General features: G+C 36.7%; 1 protein-coding gene across 1 annotated transcript in view; it reads right to left on the reverse strand.

Moving 5' to 3' along the window:
• FREM2 (FRAS1 related extracellular matrix 2) overlaps window positions 1-21,010 on the reverse strand; it is a 120,040-nt gene that overhangs the window by 43,159 nt on the left and 55,871 nt on the right. Inside the window, exons 3-6 of the mRNA XM_085060982.1 lie at window positions 14,482-14,628; window positions 12,120-12,350; window positions 9,273-9,398; window positions 8,144-8,395 (exon numbers count right to left, since the gene is read on the reverse strand). Of these exons, the coding sequence (XP_084917108.1) occupies window positions 8,144-8,395; window positions 9,273-9,398; window positions 12,120-12,350; window positions 14,482-14,628 (756 nt within the window). The remainder of the gene's footprint in view (window positions 1-8,143; window positions 8,396-9,272; window positions 9,399-12,119; window positions 12,351-14,481; window positions 14,629-21,010) is intronic.

The raw sequence follows: 21,010 nt of genomic DNA on the forward strand, positions 1-21,010 counted from the left end.
GGACACCTTGACAAGACTTAAAACTAAGGTGAATTTCGGTGACAAATGCTGTCACACACACACACACACACACACACAAACATATTCTCAGGGGGAAAGAAATAATAGAAGGAAACAGGCATGCCACTCTGACATATTCAGATACTGGAACCAGGAGAAGCAGTCTTTACAAGATGAACTTATGGCTCATCTTTTCTAGTGTTAAACTGTTTATTCCTAAAAGCTTTTGCCTTACTTCTTTCCATGAACAGTCCAAACAAGGCTATGATGTGAACATTATTAGTTGCCAGAGCTAGCAGAAGTCTTGTGGTAATGCAGAAGGTGCAAACCAGTGCATTGCAAGCCTATAAGCCTGTTCTGGTACAGTCTGGACATGCTAGGCCCATGCTGAGTCTGAAGCAATGAGCCCTGATAGCTGGCCCAGCTAATTAACTTGGACATAAAACCAGACAAACATGGCCAGATTTGGCTGGTCCTGCTCTGGCTCATACTCAGGCAACATATACATCCCTACTTGTACAATGCCTACTTGCATTTAAGGATCACAGCTGGCATTAAAGGACTGATATGCTGAGTCTGTAATATAACGGACCCCAACTTTATGAAAATGAAGTGTGAGTCATAGATAGACCACTTAAGAGTGAGAGTTCCATTAAATTAAGAAGGCATGGGCATTTACTGTTTAATAGCAGTAAAGGTGAACTTCTGAAATATCTCTCATATGTGCATCATAGTAGCAGCCAAAGAAAAGCTCAGAGAAACCATCCCTTACAAAAACTTTATATTAAGACAATACCAAAGAGGACTTCAAAATCTGCAACTAGGTAGCACCATTCTGCAGCTATTTACACATACTTGAAACTATGCAAGCAACTGGGCTTGCATTTAGCACAATGGATTTAATTTGCCAAGTCATTTATTTTCACTGAATGCTGTAGAAGCAGGGGTCAAGATTACAGTCAGAGCTCAGTTCTGGAGCAGGTACCTATTGTGCAAATGCCAATAGCTTTTTGTTTGATGTGGTCAAAACAGATTACTTTTCAAATTCATATGCTGCAATCTTAACAGCTTTCATCTTCTTAGCACTGTTGTCATAACTTTTGCAATCAAAAAGTAAAGTCCCCTCAGAATCAAAATTGATAGTTTCAGCCAAATTGCCACAGGCATTATCTTAAGCAAATAATGTCTGCTTTTCCATTTGTCTCAACAACCCATTTCTCTCTATTGACTTAAAAAATATTTTTTTAAACAATACTGCAAACACTGTAACAGGTAATAGGACAAATTCAAATTAATGCAATCTTTACCAAACCCAGTTTGATTTTGTAAGAAAATTGCAGTTTCATTTTTAATCTACAATGGCAGTGCCATACACTGATTAGACTGACTCCTCATTTAATTACTCTTATTTTATGCTACTTAACCCCATAATTTCAGTAGAGTAAAATGGTGTGAAGCAGCAACTGTTATGAACAACATTATGCATGTGTCACGTTTAATTAATTTATGATACACACTAATTTAGCATAACACTTTACATTTTCACTCACTTTTGATGTTAAAGTGCATCCATGCTTCAGTTTCTCTAGACACAGTATCATCACAGCCAGCACCTGCCTAGCAGGCCTGGAGTCCACATCTAAACTCTCTGCTATGTCAGTAGGCAAAACTCAAATGTAAGCAAAGTTGCAAACTAAAGAAAGCAGACTACAGCTCTAGCTGCAAGGCTGAGGATGGCAGTAAGATGGCCACAGTGACATCTCATCTCTGGTCACCTGCCCTTTCCTTCTTGACAGCCTGCAGCGTTCTTCATAGCCTGGAGAACAGAGCTTATTCTGATTTTGCTTAATGTCAGGCTGCCGATCTTAAACGGTTCAGTAACAGCTCAATGAGCTACAGAGTATTCCTGAACAACTGAGAATAAAGACACCTGAGTGTATGAGGCCAAGCTGTAGCTCAGCTTGTTGAAGATGTGTGCCTTTAAAGTGAAAATGAATGTTTCAGCAATTAGTTAACTATTATGCACTAGATAGCAATGACCAGTCTTAAATTGTTTCCCAGCTACAAATAGCACGTTAACAGAAAGGCTAAATTCATTTATTGGTGAACTAACATAGACTTGAAAATACTTAGAGTAGTATTGTTATGATTTTTTCACACACCCTTGGGGTATAACCTACAGACTTTGATATCACTGGAAATATTACAGGCAGTGGAGGAGTTTTTCCTATGTTCAGACTGAGGATAGGGCTAGAAGAGTTTTCCTGATGGAAGTACACCAAGCTCCAATCACTTGCCTAAACTATTCCACAATGCATTTAATTGCCACATTCACCAATGGAAATAAAAATATAAAGACTAACAGACGAAGAAACAAACACTGGAATCTGGGGACACATCCAGACATGATTATATTGCCTGCAGCAACCATCTGAATTTCACATACCTTTTTCCTACTGGCTATACCTCCCACATGAAACCAACTCAGGATCTTCTACATGCTCTGTTTTTAAAATGAAATAGTTTATTTTTATGTAATAGGCCCGGGAAATGGGATCGGTAACAAATTTTCAACAAACTGTTGATAAATGCAGATAAATGGGATAACTGCAGATAAATGGGAAGGCTTGGCAGTAGCATTTAAAGATACCACACACAAGGTATTCCACAAGGAGGGCAAGCTTGAAGGAGCTTACAGTCAGTGATTCATACATCAGGTAAAAAATGAGGACTACAAACAGAAATGGTATGAGAAGTTCAGCAGCATTTCAGAAATCAGGCTATGTAAAGATATTGCATATAGCCATATAGTGTGTAGCCAAGCTGATCTGACTTCAGATTTTTGCATTTTTACTATTCAGTCACGATGTTAGTTAAGTTGAGTTTGCTTAACCAATAGAAACAATTTCTTATAGGCTTTTCTGCCCACATACAATCAGAACATATTTAGCTCACTGAGGCTGTAGAAGAAAAGTATGAAAGAGATCTTTCACTATCCCTTTACCAGAACTACTGTTGAGGATGGCACTCGGCAGAGAAGACAGAGCAGAAGTGAAAATAGAGTAACAGCCAGACTTATCAGACCAGAAAAGCAAAGCTCTAACAAAAGAAAATATGATCTGCTGTATGGCAAAACTTCTTGAATTCTGTCTCTTGGACTTTTGATCCCATTTGCGTGGGAGAGAAAAGAGTGTCCTGACAGTGAAGTGAGATAGTAACTGAGTTAATCTTTTGAGTATATACATGCTCAAAAGGAGAATAAATGGCTTTGAAGCCCAATGAGTTACAGTGGTTACAGTGTTCAGTGCCTTTTGGGTCTTCAAAGATTATGAGCAAAATGGCTAAGTCTCAGTATGAGGAGATTCAGAGGAAGGAAGATGGTTGAAGAAGCCTTAGTAAAACTAAATGCACCAAGATGTCCTACTCAGCTAGATTATCCAAAGCTTAAACACCCAAAGCACTCACTAGGTCACTAAATTCACTCCTTACAACCATGAAAACAGCACTTCATTAAATTCGTTCTAAATCTAACAGAAGGTATAATGTTTTCTACAGTTCATATAATCTTGTGTCTTCTACTTATTGGTTATTCTGTGTGTTTTGAGTACAAAGCCAAATGATTTCTGTATTTCAACACTCTCCTTGAATATGACTGTAATTCACATAGAAGCATAATAATGCATATCTAAGTGACCCATTTACAAACATGCAGCAGTGAAGGCTGAAGAGAGCTCTGTGCTCCCACAGCTGCATCCTCAACTGTAAAAGAGCCATCTGAAATAGATGTGACAAACTACAGTCTAGAGGTCATGTTCTGTCCTCCTCACCTATCAATGGAGCCTAGATCATAAGGTTGAACATCTAGTTATTAAGCAGATAAATAAAGATGAGATTAATCCAACATCTGTAGTTCACACACACACATATATACACACACTTATAAAATGGGACACACGTACGTAATGAACTGTAAGCAACAAATAATGCTAATAAAGCAAATCATAAATGTGCCTGAATACTTTGTAGAATGTCCTACTGCAAGGTATGACATTAATTTATTTCTGTGATATGCAGCAAAGAGGGACTTTCCAAAATCTTTAAGACTATCAACATAAATTGAACATTTTTCACTCAGTTGAACTGGTGATAATAAGAAGCTATTAGTAATGAAAACTGGGAGTATAATATGTGTCATAAGCTGGCTGTCATCCACTTTTTCCCTTGAGTAGTTGCCAATCTGGCCACCCGCCACAGAGTGGGGAAAGGGGAGGGGTCATATACAGATTTTACTTAATGAGAGGACAAAAGAAGTTAAAAGCTACACAAAAGTGCCAGAGGCATCAGACTCATACGCACTGTAAAAACATAAAAGTGAGAAAGTAGTCAGAGATAGATGTACAGAGGAAATAATAATTAGTTCACTATTTTATTTATTTTCCAAGAGTGGTGACGGATAGTTGGCCAAATCAGGACTCCAGTCCATAACATAACAGTGGGCATGCTCTGCCTGTAGTGTTCAGGTTGTAATTAAAACTGGACAAATAGACTAGCAGATCTTGGTTAACTACCAAGATCAATCAAACACCCGTTCAGTTTAGGGTCTGGCATACCTACTGGCAAAGAGAAAAGGACACATTTGACTGCCTGCCTTGGAGAAGACAGGAAACAAGGAGATTCCAACTAGCCTTGTGAGATAATGGTGTTCCTCTGATAAATTATGTTACTAATAAAATATAAATTTATCACAGTTTGTGAATTTGGCTCAGTAAACACAATGAGAGTTAGTTCACACTGTCTGTGAGCTAGGAGACTATGAAAAACATATATTTATAATACAGCATTGCAGTGCTGATTTTTCAGGCTATTGATAATAAACATTAATACATACTTTACTACTCTAAGGAAGTCAGACAAGTGTTAGTGGCTACCAATATCCAGAATATGTTCTAAGGATTTTCAAATTTTAATTAAGTGTAAGGAGATTGACAGCAAAGAGTGTTTTAAAGAAATCTTCAGAAGACTCAAAAATTAATCTGTTCTATTTGACTCCTAACATTGCCTTTCTGCATTAGGATACCATCATCCAGTTTACTCATCTCTAAAATATTCCCAGGCAGTGCTGTTCTCTCTCACGTGGATGATCTGAGTGATTGATTCTGTTGAGCAGGTATAACAGTAATGGTCAGCAAACCTCTGACATAAATCTGGGTCTTTTGCTTTCCCAGCCTTGATGTAGTAACGTCATGAAGAAGTTTGAGAGGCTTCTTGCCCATCTAATGTGAACGAAGTGGAACAAATGTATTTAATGTACTTCCTGCTGTGAACAGCGTGAGGCTTCAACAATTCCACTGAGGCAGGATGACTGCTTGTCAGCCTGGCTGTAAGGCTGTGTGCTCTCATGGCAACACTAAATACAGTAGCATGGAATTAAAATCACATGGGGAGACAGACACTGACAAAAAACTTGCAGCAACCAAAATAATTGTAAGTATTTTCCCCTTAGGTGCACACTTCCAGCTCTGCATTCACCACACCTCTTCTGTTCAGGTTTCCAAATATCATCACAAACAAAGAGTTTTATATTTGCCCACAACACAAAACCAAGTAAGTAAAAAAGAGTCTAAATTAGCATAGCAGTCAAAGTATTAGGAGTGTGAAAGAGCAGATCTTTGACTGAAACCTTGTTAAGGCATTTTGTATCAGACTTGTTGCATACAACACAACAATATTGTTAGTGCTGGAACAAAATTACAGGCTCTTGATTTCCAGATAAGTACTAACAAAACACTCAGATCTCAATTTTCTCTCTCTTTATGAAATTATTTCAGAGTCACCACTTCAGTTGGAAAAACAGAGAGCACTTCCAGGCTGATCTAGCTTAGTTGCTAAGTGCCTGAGGATTAAGGCATCTCCATGGAAGACTGGGGTCTGAGTGTTTTCATGAGTCAGAGACTAAATTCCAGGATTCCTCTCTCCAAGGGGAATGAAAAGTGCACATTAATCTCATCTTCCTTTTCCTAGATGCATATTTATCTATTATGTAAAGTGCCTCCTACAAATGAGCTTTATGCTGAACTCTTTGCTCTCCATGCAGGATAGGTATGTCCTGAACCAACCAACTGACCTCAGATTCTTCAGGGATTTCTCTTTATCCCCCAGATCCTGGAGATGCATGAAGACAAGTAGTTCAGCCCATCAGTTCTGGCTAGATTTTGTAATTAATGTTCACATCAGTATGGAAAATGCTTGAGTTTCTAAATACCTATTGAAACACTCTTCAGCATTTGTTTTTTAGATTTCAAACAGATTCTGTTAGATTTTTCTGCAGAGACCACAATTATTTTATGAAGCAGGACAGTTATATATCCATGTTGTTTGATGGCATTTCATAGTAGATATGGTTATAAAACAAAATTGAAAAAAAATACTTCCTTCATGCCCAGTAGTGCTTGCAACTAAATTACTAAATTACTTCTCCTGTTTTCTAATGGCAGTGTCAAAGGAGATTTCTCGTTAACTTCCCTAATATTTTGTGAAAGTATCATAAAATATTAAGTTTTATACTATATTGTGTCTGGGAGATTCCCACTGAATTAGATGGTCTAATTTCAGATCATTGCTGGTATTAACTAATGTCGTGGAGAATCATTCTCCCCATCCCAAACTCTCCATATATATTTTAAGCAGTAAGAGTACCCTTAAAATTCAGGTAATCAACTTCTTCATGAATATATTTTTTTAATAATTATTCTCCAGATATTCTATACTCTGTTATTTACAAACTGTGAAGTTCTTGAATTCATCAAAATTATTCATACAAATCAAACTGCTGTAGAAACCCCTAAATGAATCCATTTGTATTTTGTTATAATAGCAAAGCCAGATAAAGATTTTTATTTTGGCTTGCATTCCATGTATGACCTTTTACTTTACAAGACATGTTTTTTCAAACTGTTGTAGTCATTAATACTACATGATTACTCAGATCCTCCACAGAGAAAACAAAGTCACCTCTGTCACAGGATTACAGGTGAGAAATCTCAGGCAGACTGAGTATTTATGAGGCAATTAGATGGGCGTGGACTTCCTGCTTTAAGAGGTGCCTTTTGTATCCTTACCTAGAGAGAAATCACTGCTGACAATAATGGTCTGTTTTGGCATCACAATTTCAAAGAGTACTGTACTATGTAATTCCTCCAATTAGTCTTTAGGAAATACGATCGTGTCACAAGAGATGCTTTATGGCCTCACAGAGAGGACCAAAATAGCTTATCAGTAGTCCTATCACAGAATTGACAGTTGAGATGTCACTCTCCTCACTCCATGCATAAATGAGGGTAGTTGTACCAGGAAGCTTTTATGGTACTTCTCCTAGAAAGAGAGCTGCTACACCGATGATGAGGCATTAAAGGAGAGGCTTGAGGCAGCAATAATACTTACATGCATTTCTGAAAGCAGTTGCTGATACAGTATGCTGATTCTACTCTGCCTTAGTCACATACCTTTTTCTAATCACCAGAAGAAGTGTCCCTTTCAAAACAACATCTCAAAGTTATTAACCAGTTGAACAAGTGGCATAATTCTGTCAGCATTTCCTGACTGGGGCCATTTCTAAAGCAACATTACTGTTATTTGAATACTTGCTTTATTAAAAAGTCAAAATAAGCATACTTCTAGGCAGAAATTTAAATGCAGCATCAAATCAGAAGAAATATAGCTTGCCTCTTAGGAACTGCTAAATGGCTTCTGCCCCTTTAGAGCCTCCAGTAAGTCCCTCTGCAGCATAATTGAATGGGCCCAAAGGCTTTATGGAAACAGCCTCAGAATCACAGGAACAAGGCTGCCCATGCAAGGTGACATCTTGGATTACATCTGTTAATGTGATAGAATGGATAGGTGCATCTCCTTGCTCTGAATCATTACTCATTTGATTTTCTCAAACAATAAAATAGCAATAATAAATACTTTCAAAACCCCGCATAGCTTTCCAGTAGTATTTTCTAATCTCAAGGTGGAAGCAGCATGTGTTTTAACCAGCAGGAAGAAAAACAAACCTCATTTTCTGCATGCTGATTTGAATGTGATGTTATTTGTAGTTTCTGTCCTGAATTGGGAATATCACTTCAATTATGTGGTATCTTACCATCATCCTTATCAGGTACAATGGTAATGCGAGTGCTTGGGAATTCTGCACCAATTCTTCCACCCATGGGCATGCTCAGCAAAACATCAAAGGTCTCAGCCTCTTCATACAAGGAATCATCTATGATGACGACCCGACACATTTTTTCTCGTTCGTCTTTGTCAAAACGTAGAATGCTGTTGTGATCCTCGGGTCTGGAAATGTAGTCAGAGTAGGAAAGTACAGAGGTTGGGGCTGTGCCAGATGCTGTTCCTGTGGCATAAAAGGGAAACAGTCACTATACCTACCATGGTTATAATGATCTCCTCACAGAGGTGGGATTTTATTTCCATTATCTTTTCATTTCTGTTTACTTTTTAGTGATGAAACAGGCTGAAACCTCTGACAAGGCTATGCTTCTGAGGCCCATGGAAAAACTTCTTCTGTATATGACACAATGGAAGAGTGTGGTTCTTCAAATAATTTGTACATTTTCAGTCAGAAGGAATATTGTCTATCACAAGAGACACAGACTGACAAAGTAGCCCCTGTGAGGATTACCAGTTAACTCCCTTAGTATGTTTTATCAATATTGAAGATACCGGTGGACTAGAACAGATAGAATTTGATGAAAACAAATTATTTGGATTCCAGATCACTTTACACAAAATATTGCTTCAGCTCTGCAGATGAAAAATAATAATAAAACCACAGGTGCAGAAACCCCATGCCCTGCAAACATAATTAGCAAGAGATTGAAAGTCAGAGGAAGGAGAAGTATGGCAATTAAGCAATATTATTTTATATTATTTTTTTCAAGATACAAACAAGTGGAGGATAGCCTGGGCAATCACTGCAGTGATTTCAGCTCTCATCACTTTTAGATATATGGAGCTGCATATAGAAATAATACAAAAAACACAGATCCTCTTCATCTCTCCATGTTGATTTTTAAATTGTGCTCAGTAATACTGTTACACAGATTGCAAAGATTAATACATTTCCAGTTGAGACTGAAGATATTTAGATGAAAAAGTAATTAGTAGAGTTATAAACAATTTTATTATAAAATAGATAGAATAAATATTTTTCAATTTCTGTCTCTTTTTCACTTTTGCCATTTTTTAAATTCTATAGTAGATTCTATTACCTTGCTGTGTGTAGCAGATGACCATCAATTCCTGACTCACATCTCCACTTCTTCTAACCGGAATAAATAACTCACCAACATCTTCTTCAATGGTATAGGTGGACTGAGGAATAAAGACTGTTGATTCTGCAAATAAAATAACCTCATAAAGTCTGTATATAAACTGTACATTAGCTAAGAGCATTTTTGAATATTCTAAAATGCAAAAAAATAGCTTGCATTTATTGGCAATGCCACTAAATTGTAAGTAAAGCTTGGAGTGTGAGAGAAGTAGAGTTTCTTAGTGTTTCAGAAGTGGGAAAGAAAATAAGATCATTAGGTCTGAATTCACAAGTCCTTATTAAGTGGTCTCTAATGAGACTGATTTGTTTATTTGTTTATACAGTTTCTTTGACTGTCTAACTAGGGTTAATGGTGCAAGACAGTGTTTGGAGAATTCATTCACAAATCTATTTTTTTATTATTTCCATGGTATTTCATTATTAACTATTAACTACAGAAGTAAAAATAGCGGAACTCACACACAGGCTGTGGTTCACCAAGGCCATTCTTTAACTTACTGCATCGATATAACCATGAAAATCATTTGGCACTGAGAAGCAAGTTTGAGCTCTTGACATCTTACTCTGACTTGGACATTTGATTTGAGTTGATTACATGTCTACAATCCTGTTTTACTCAGAGGAGACCCAGCCAATACAGCCAGTTAAGTCTGAGGAGCAATCTCACCCTAAAATGTATCATACCAAAAAATACCAGATTGTTTTTCAGGGGAAAAACCCACCAAGAGGCATTCTATACTCCTTCATTATTTTATACTCATATAATCAGATTTCTGGGGTTTATGCTGTTACTGGATTCCAGGATCAATTTTATTCTTGTTCTCTCAAAAACTCAAGAACAAAAGCTGGCTATGCATATAATTATAAAGCACCTTTACAGTTTCACTAGCGTGACCGGCAACCCAAACAGAATATAATTCTCTATAATATCAAATAAATGGTATCAGCTGACTGTACAAAGCAAATTTTTCATTATTTCAGAGTACTTTGGAAAAGAGTGTTCTTAAAATTGTCAAGTGACTTCTTTGAAAATGTGTTCCAGGTTTTATTTCTCCAACTACTACTAGCATGACTTAAGGTCAAAAGCCTGCCTTAAAAATGCTGTAATTCCGGTTTGATAAGATCTAGACTATTCACTATTCCAGCAAGTCAAAAATTCAATGTAAAAAACACCTTTTTGTTTTAAAGTAAATCAAAAGGCAACACTAAAAACCCCCCATTTCATTCCTTTTATTTCTCCCTTTAGAATTTAGTTGGCAAAATGAAAAACTCTAAACCTCCAAAACATGCAGGAATCTGATTTATTCAGTTTCCTCTCTCTCTCTTTCATAATTACTCAACTAGGAGTAAAATGGCACTATAAAAGCTTAACAGACCTTATGAACAACATAAAAGCTTGGAGGAAAATGAGCTAGTATAAGAAAACACATCCACGCAATCTATATTTGGAATAAAACATTAACTAATGTCCTGTACACCAAGAGGCTGGTACAGCTTTCTGAACAAGCTCACAATTTTGATCTTAAATCTACATCATTCAAATCAATGCTTTTTCACTGGTAACAGAATAAAACATTAGATGGTTCCTATTCAGTGAGCTTGGTAAACCCTAAGCTTCAAAAGACTGTTAGGAAACACAGCCCTTCCCCTCAAAGTTCTCTCTTTAGTTTTCCTGTAGATATTCCTTTTCAGCTGTGCATTTGATTTTCTCCTATACAACCTCACTTTATGTAAAATTAATACAAATTCTCTGGGACTGCAAAAATTTTATATTAATGTAAGAGGTAGAAAAAACTGTTGTTGGCATTAAGAAGACTCAGATGATTACTTTGAGTTGTGCTATCTCACTGACCATAGAAAAGATAAAGAGATTTGACACATTTTCAAGTTATTTCTGTGTTTCATACAGGCTGCTTTTCAAGTTAAGCACTATTTTTCTCAGTGACTAGATATACATGTGAGATGCGCTCCAGTTCAACTTGCATTTTTAACTAGGAACTAACACACCTCTGACAATCTCCATGTCCAACACTCTTAAAATGTTAACTAGGGAAGACTATATAATTCAAGCTGTTATGGTCATCCATAAACATTAAAAAAAGTTTAAAAGATTTCTTAAGGACAGTTCTATGTAACTACAGCCCACGATTTCAAGTGTCTCGATGCAGCTGAAAAGATGCAAAGCAACCAGAGCATGCTCTACTTTTTTTATTTTATTTAACTCAGCTTATTTCTTCACTCATATTTAACTGTAATTTTATTTGTTCTTGACACAGCATGTGCTGCACTTGGTCTAATGAACATTACATTTACTGAGCTTCTCAGCTTGATATTAAAGCCTAACTGATGCAAATAGTTTCTCCAAGACCCAAACTTGGGACCAACAAGCCTAGACTTTCCTGTGCCATCCTCTCCCACATGAATTATCTTGGAAGAGTAAATCAAGTCAGCCTCCAGACAACTCTGCAGACACATTCTGTTTGCTAACACATTTCAAGGAAAGCGTATTATACCTAAAATGAAAACAAACAAATCCCCTAGAAATAACTTACATTAAAAAATGCAGGTATTCCATAAAAACATGCTACCTGAGTTAGCTATTCATCAAGCACTTAAAGTGATAGAGGAAAAGTGGCTATCTGATGTGAAAATCTATCTTCAGAAATATTCTGAGGAAAGGTAACCTTTAGTATCCACTAAATCCATGTTACTCATAGCATTTGCCCTCTAGTCTATCTTTTGGAACATGCACATATTGGCAGTACAATTCTGGAAAGGTTCTTACCATCTCCTGGGTCAATAATTTCCACTGTGGATGCAGCAGGAAATTCCAGAATTGCCATGACAGGCTCAGAGAGAACAATTTGAAAGGACTCAGAATGTTCATGTTCACCATCGCTCAAAATCCGTACTCTCCAGGTGGCTAAGGTTTGACCAGGATTAAACTGCACTTGCTTCTGGGCTTTTCCTCTGAAGTCTTTGTCTTTCTTGGCAGTACCATCTTTGGTGCTAATACCTGTTAAAATAAGAAACTCAGGTTATTAAAAACATCACTGGTAATTTTTCTCCCATTAAAAACATGTAGAAAAATAAACTTTTCACAACCTGAGAACATTTCAGTGAAATCCATTACTCTTGATTAATTTTATATTGGGTGTCAGACATAGAGGTAGAAAAACTCTACATTCTTTGAGGTTACAGTCAAGTTTCCATTTCCCCACAATTCAACTATGGATGTCCAAAAGGGACAACAGACTTTTTTCTCCCTTTTTAGACTGCTGGGTTCCCTTCTTTTCCAGAACGTCTAAATAACACCCCATCTGAAACCCTAGAAAATATTTATTTCTCTTAGAAAAAATAAAAACACCCCTGGAAAGTTCAGTCTTTAAAGTGAAAGCTAAGGAAAACAAAGGAGTATATAGAGAATAAGAATGAAACAAAATGCAAAATCTGAACCATTGTTCTCACTGCCATTGCAATAAGCATTATTAAAAATTATTATACCCTTATTTCAGTGTTTGCATAACAACAATCATTAAATTCAATTGAAGTTGAAGCTGCAAGTGCCCTGGATAAAATCCAAACAACTCAATCCACAGAGATGGCAAAGGGGTTCCAGCCTCACATTCAGACTGCTGTAAAATAAGTTTTCATAGACATTTCACTCCCAGTTTAAGGCTGTCTGACAGACCCTCATGGAAATTAGACAATATTTCAGAACTGTCTCCAACTCATGGCCTTGTTTAAATCTCACAGTACCACTGAAATCTTAAAGGCTTACCTCAGGTTTTCAGAAAAAAAACCTTGAAGCTTCTCACTTCTCTGATTGTTTCTTCCAATTGCATTATTTAATGTATTGAAACACATGACCTTTCCCTACAAACCTTGCCTTTCTGTCTTCAGGTTTGTGCCTTGTCCTAAATCATAGCCAATTTTATACAACCTATAAACTTTTAGCCACACTGGCACTGCACATGGACCAGAAAGGCCAGTAAGCATCTTAACCAGTATATTTTCTTTCCAATTCTGTCATTCTGTTTGCAGGATTAAGGTAGTCAGAAGCAAGTTATTCAATTCTGAAATTGACCTTGAACCCATAGGTAAAAAATTTTGTAAACACTCTGTCTGAAGGATCAAAAATCACATCAGTATCTGTTATTCAGCATCAGTAATTTATTTGAACCACACATCCTTTACTATGCATTTAATTTCTCTTTTCCATTCTTTTTCTTTCTTTAAAAGAATTATATTATCAAAGTTAGTTCACTGTTCAAAACAGTCTTTAAGTTACACCCTGTTTGTTAAGGTCTATACCCCTTAAATCTCATGCCAAAATAGGTGTCCCAACTGCACATCACTCCCTGAAACTCAAGTTTTTAATCAGAAAAAGTCCTAAATAGAAACTTGCCAGGCAAATGCTTTCATATCTCTGCAAAAATAGCTTTCAATTGAGTGTTTTTTCTAAGTAGTATAAGCTCACCACAGGTTTCAATGTGAAATTGTACAAGGATAACGTTCCCTGGTACAAATGCATCAGAGGATGGGAACAGATCCAGAAGCTAGAAACAGGTGTGAGGTTGCAGAATGTGATAACACAACCTTTTTTTCACCTTTTCGCTCCCCAGATACTGCAAACAGTTTTCAACACCTCCTGTATCAGCCCCAGTTGATTGCCAACACTGAGTGAAGAAAATGAGCCTAATGCTCATAGCTGATGGTCAGACCAGCTCACAATAGCCTTCCTGGAAAATGATATATGCTTATTGTTGTCTTTACAATTGCTACAATCGTATTTTTTCAATACAGGGAAAAGAAAATCTGGATAGGAAGTGAAACAAATTCTGTGAAACAAATAAACAATGGTATAAATCAAATCAAAGAAAGAAGAACTGTGTCTTGGGTTGTTTAGCCAAAAATTAATTGCGGAAGACAAAAAAAATTACAAAAGGAAAAATTTCATTATATAACTGAAGAAATGCCATACATAGCATAATAAAAGATACACTCAAATAAATAAACAGATACCTTTGAATATAGTTTGCTTAGCAGGAAACATCAGTAATACGACATAGTTGTGGTGATGCATTTTATCAACTTGCTGGCCAGTCATTTGTAGAATCAACTAATAAGGTTAGAACTGAACTTACTTATAAAAGAGGTTTCTCCCAGGTAACCCCTCCGTTTAAGAACAACATCAAGATACTTGGAGTCTTCATTTACTAAGTAATATTCCTTTTCTAAGGAGATCCATGCCCAGTTTAGGCGAAAATGTTGATTCTTCAGCTTATTGCCTCCTGCAAAACAAAATTATAAAGATATAATTACAATTTTTCTTTTTTGTTAAAGACTATTTTGTCTTTTGAGATTAATACAACCTTGTATCCTGGGTAAGATATGTATCTATCTGGACATCACAATCCAAAGGTTTTAAAGACTTAAAACTAAGAAATAACAAGTAAAGAACTCAACCATAATACATTTGCTACACATAGGAGTAAATTTTATCTTAGATGCATACCAACATAGTACCCTCACTTTCTTATTTCTCAAGAGAAGAAGATCAAGAACTAATAAAAATATATTTGGGATGCCTTCTGTCTATCATCCTAATGGATATGGTTTTTTATTACTCTAGAATCCTATAAGTACTATAGCAATAATAAAATAAGCTGCTCAGCTCATTGGTGGCAGATGCTCACTCAGCAGCTATCTTCTGGTAAGATAGCTGTGTGGGAGACTGTAGTCTGAATTCCTTCCCACAAGGTGCTGCTACAGAACAAGATTTGCTCAGGTAACAACTTTCTTAAATGGGCAAGAAATTTCCTTTAGAAATTAACACTTCTGTACTCAAGCCAGAGAAAAAAGTAATTCTTCTGAACAGCAGAGAGACATATCTAAGTATTTAAATTAATTCATGGCTTAACTACTGGAGGAAGAGACAAATGAAGGTTGGTTTACCCCCTCCAGTGTCTTCCATTCTTGAAAAATTAGGCAGCCACTCCATGTGCTTTCACTCTGCCTCAAAGACAAGCCTCTGTGTTTCTCTATTGACCTGGCTACTATAAAAACCCAGGAACTATAGCTGTGCAATCTCACACTGAGGCAAAGGTACTGTGCAAATGAAAGGAGGGAAATAGTTACTGGAGTATCTCCCTGCACTCCTCACCTTGCTTCTTTCTGCTCTTTTGATCTCTGCTGCTACTGAAAAAGGGGAAGGCTACAAACACATACCAAAAACTAACGAGCACCACAGAGAAGCAGCAGCTATAGTGTTACAGCAGTAACTACAACAGCACTTACATTAGCTTAGCCATATGTTATGTCTTCCCATTAGTTTCTGGGGACAAATCTAACAGAATATGTCTTGTTCTCTAATCCAGTGAGAAAAGCCATTTGTGTGCCACACTTGAACACACAGCCCAATTTGACCATAATTTAACAGAAGGATAAAAGTTTCTGAGATATAAAAAGAATGGAAATTTACTGTCAATTAGAGAAGAGAGAACCACTAACGACAAAAATACTGCTGCATGAGCTTACTACAAGTGAGAATGTCAGATACTGGAAATCGCCCAGGTAAAGAAAAAATTTCCAGCAGATTTTGCATCCTTTTAGACAAAAGTTATTCTAACCAGAGGATAGAAAGCAAAAGAAAATCCAGCATAATTTGTTCTCATATCCAAAGAACTCAAGGTTAAATGTGCTGCAGACAAAGGCACACGATCTACATCTTACATACAGGTTGCTTATGAATGCAATTTAGGAAGAAAAAAAGCACAAGAAAGCCAATAGAAATATTTAGTATTGTCTTCATTCCACCCATTTCTTGCTTTCTTTTTTTTTTTCAGAATAAAAAAGAACTAACAAAAAATTATACTTCTAAAAAGGTTATAGCAAGTCTCCATTTTTACAGACCTATTCTGTCCCTGAAATACATAATGTTCACCTTTTAGAAAGTGCAATACCAAACCTATCAGATTTGAAAGTGTAAGAAAATAATACAGATATTTTAGACCTTCCTATCTTCACTTTGTGCTTTTTTCTTCATGTTCAGAAGATGTTTTCTGATTATAACAAGACATTACACAGTCCAGTGTTCCAAAGAATAAAACCACTTTTCTTCTTATTAGCTGCTATCATCATTATTATTAGTAGTAGTAGTAACAGCAGTAGTAGTATTACAGACCTCTGACAAAACAGATCAGGAAGCATATGACACACTGTACCTAATTTCAGGTATTTGTTTTTGGGCTAGAAATCCTAAACTATCTCTACCCAGGAAACCCAGGAAAAGGCATTTTGTAAGGCTAGAACTTAATCTAGGCATCTGTTTAGGAATGAGATTAGCTTTGCATTGAAATATGCAAAAATATATGCATTTTTCTTTAGCAGCTTTTATAAACTCCTGTTGTGACCCTTTACATTGTAGACACGTTTATTACAGCCATCCAATGCTAAGTAAGATGAATTCCCCCCCTGCTTGATCTGGACGAAACTGCTACAACATAGTAGAGCCAAGCACCACACAAATAAAACGTCTGTAAAGAATATTAAGGTATAGCTTTTAGAAATTATAAAATGTCACAAATGAAATTGTACATGCCACTTTTATTTGGTTCACTATTAAATTTAAGCATCTGCCCTACAATAAAATTTCTATCAGTAGATGAATTGTGCACTGTTCCAAAGCACTTCCCTTGGGGACAGTCAGACATGTAGCTGCTGGACAAATCATTAAGCTACTATACCCCAGTGACAGTTTTGCTTTTGTTCCTCTCCCAGACAAGTGCTGGCAACACAAACACATCAGAAGTCTAGAGAGGGAAGCCATTACTTTTAAAACTACACAAAAGGAAGGAGGGCAGTGCTAGAACAAGGTAAATCCAAAGTAACTTCTCATCAATGAGATGTGGTTGGAAAGATGCTGCCATAGTGAGGTATGAAAATTTGTTTATTGAATTTTGCCAGAGATCAGAGTGCAGCAGTGCTAAATCAGAAGATGTTAGATAGCATATGGTGCAGTGAGATATTGACAAGAAATGAGCTGGCAAGAGTTATGAGACACATTTAAAAACTTTGTAAGGAGATGAAGGTAAGGATCTAGAGCAAGGTGAGTCACAAAGTGACTTCATAACTGACTGAGGCTTTTGAGGACAAAACCCTCTGAAAAGGTTTGCCTGCATATGATAAGTCAAAGATAGATATAACCTGGAACTGGTATTTATAGAAGTCCTGTCAGCAAATTGTTTGCCTGTCACAAAACAAAGATATATTATTTTTGTATAGGTCATCAAACAAGAAATTCCTAAAAAGATCAAGTAATCTGGAAAAACCAGTTTCACTTACACACCATGAATAAAAAAGAAGGGGGAAGAGGAGCTGGTCAGTGAACCGCTTGAAGGGAAAAATGTTTAAATTAATATTCGCATGTAAGCATTCATCTTTCCAGCCATGCTGCTCAGATATCTTAAAGTTATAAATCCTCTATGAAAAAATACAGATTAGATTGTCAGAATTTTCTACCATGATGGAAAGAGCTCAGAGAATCAGTTCCATAGATCACAGAGTTATGTAAAGACAGTATATAAAATAATTCTACCATTAAATCGTGTAACTTGAGCTCTGTCAGCCTGAGGGACAATTAAGAATGGTCCTTCCATAAAGAAAGTCTGAAGGACTATCAGAAGAGGAATATCCTGTAAAACTGCCTTAATTTCGTATGGAAATTGCAGAAGTGAAATACCTAAGTAAGCCCAGCACATGGCATATGCCACTAGAAGGTTTTGATTTGACTTTAACAGTGCATAAGACAATGTAATGATTTTACCCAATTAGAAAATCTTTAAAATGCTTCACCTTTATAAGCGTCTTTCAAGTATACTAAAATAGACCCCAATGACAAAAACAACTTGCTGAACTCTGCACCCTCCTGCACTTTATCTGCCACTGTAACTCAATATTTTTGCAGAACAACCAAAACCAAGCCCCTAAACTAGCCCCTAGTGATTAGGGACTAAAACAATGCTTTCTCTGACTTCTCATGAGAAAATACACACTTCCCAGCATTATGGACTTAGCTTGCCTGGAGTATAATTGCTGGTATCCAATGAACTGCAGACAGTTTCCATCTTTCAGTAGTTTCTGTAATTCTTTTTTTTTCTTTTTTTTTTTATGTCTACCCCCAGAAACAAGTTGGAAGAGCCACATTTGCCAGGGCTCAGAATAAGCAAATGCCTGAAGTCACGTAGTAGAAGAAGTATCTGAAGAATACCATGGAGCTTCTTTGTTACAAAAAGGAAGGGGAAGTCAGAGACAAGACATGAATGTCAACGTTAGCTAGTGTGTATTAAACTTGGATCCTCGTCAAATTCAACTAAGTGTCACTAAGGATGTCTCCAAATGCAGTCAGGAGATTCACGCTGGGTTAACTTAAGGAATTGCCAACTCAAGTCTATGTCCAGTTCTTCTGCAAGAGATTAACTGGATTCTGATTAAGTGATTAACCTGATTTTCATTAACAAAAACTGTGGAAGCAAATATGCACTGGCTCTTCAGCCACTTCATTTCATAGCTTTAAATTAATTTCAGTTTAAATCAGCTCAGCACAAATTGGTTCACCAAGAGCCAGGATACTGTCACACTACTGGCTCTATCAAGAGATTAAGAGCTTTTAAAGGAAAGAGAAAAGTGGATAAAGAGGAACCTAGTTTGAATCATCAAAATTTATGGTGGAACACTGTGTATGTTTGAAAGCCTTTACGGATATTAAGTACTTACTTTGTTGTTTTCCAGGGAATCTGAAAGATCCACTTGCTGGTTTTGGATTCTGTGCTGTAAGCAAAGGACTAGCTCTGCAGGATGACCACTGCTTCTGAGCAGAAAAGAGCTCAGAGCAGACAGTCAATAGTTCTAGGGGATAAGCACTCCTGGCAAAACACAGTATGTTTTTGCTCAGGTCCCAGAGCACAGGAACATGATCAACTTGCTCCTTTTTCACAAAAGGTGAAGACAATAGTTCTGCCTTAGGGACCCCATTGCAAGAGATCCTCCTTTAAAGGTAGGACTCATATAATCTAATGTTATCATATAGAAGACATATGTTCAATTTAAGCTAGCTGTCTAGGCACAATGAATGAAAATAACTACTCCTTCAGGAACTGCAGATACATCTAATATGAACAGCTGGATCACCCTCTGGAAAGATTTGACCCACTCCATTGAGTGTAATGGGAGTGTGTCCAACCCACCAGTCTGGGTGGCTAACTAAAACCCAGCCAAGTCATCTTGACAAAGGAGGGTCCTGAGAAAAGTCAAAGACACAAGTGCTCCTGAACTGTAACATGGTAAACTTGTAAATTTAAACACTTTAAAAGTAATCTTTGGAATATTTAAACATAGCAACAAAAGAAATGTATTCTGTTTTGAAGAACTGTTCTGTTACTATAAAGTTATTTCCACGCTGTCATTAAACTAATTAGCATTTCTTGTAATCACTTACTAACTTTGCACGAGAAAATTAATTTAAATTGCCTTGTGAGTATTAACAGAGAAAACCCAAACATACCACTCAAGCTGTCACGTCTATCATTAAACAATGCCCATATTACCTAAAGCACAATACCTTTTTCCTAAAGATCCACACCCTGCACCTCCCTCTGAAGGAAAAACCACCACCTGGATTAGTTAAGGCTTCATACATGCATGGCCTGCAGCAACAAGTAAATTTATTAGATCTCTGACAACACATTCTTAAAATAAACTTAATAGTTTTCAGGTCTCTGCTTACTAATTTGTTTTGTGGCGCCAGACAACTTCTCCCAAGAGGCTCCAGCTGAATTGAAGCAAGGCTCATTTCCTTGGCTCACAGAATAACGGGTTTAGCTCAACCAGCTTTGTTACTGTCACATAGGGGACTTTTTTCTGGTTTATATCTTCAAAGTAGTGCTACACATGTATTATCCCATAGGAAAATACTCTCATTTAATGCCTACTCAGACAAAGTGTTAAATTTGAGGATCATGGAACATCCTAAGCCATGGTCAACTTACGAGTAATAACAGAAAGGCTTGCTGCAGCCTCACAGATGAAAGACATTATAATAGAACAGCAGCCAGGAGAAATATAATTAAAATCAAAATATTATCTCACTTCATAATGTACTGTTTTAAGAAATTCCTCTATTCTGGGAAAAGACCAACTTCCCTTTCATTAAATAGCATTTTCCTTTAGAACCTGCTACTGCAAACTCTGACATACATGCCTAATATTCCAATGCTCATGCTTAAAACCAGGGCGCATGAGTGGGTACCATCTGAAACTGAGGCCTCTAATTTTTTACAATGAATTTTAAATTGGTTTTTTGTGTCAAATTGGCAAATTTCCCTTGACAAAGAAGTAATTGAACTTTTCAACTCTAGCTGTTGAACACTGTCTTTGCAGAAAATTCCCCTCCATTTCAAATCACAATCCAAACTCATAAATTTTACAGACTTAAGAGGAAAATGTATGCAAGACGGATTAAATAGGTTGTTGTTGTTTGCAAAACCTACTCTAAACATTTGAGTAAATTATTAAATTTACTATTAAAAATAAGTTGGAATATTGTTTCCACTTTATCAACTGGACTTGCTATAACTCACTGATCACTGATACAAAAAGTGTTCCTTTAACTCTGTG

This window comes from Lichenostomus cassidix, chromosome 1 (genome assembly GCF_008360975.1).
Source record: "Lichenostomus cassidix isolate B80296 chromosome 1, HeHo_3.0, whole genome shotgun sequence".
NCBI classification, from domain to species: domain Eukaryota; kingdom Metazoa; phylum Chordata; class Aves; order Passeriformes; family Meliphagidae; genus Lichenostomus; species Lichenostomus cassidix.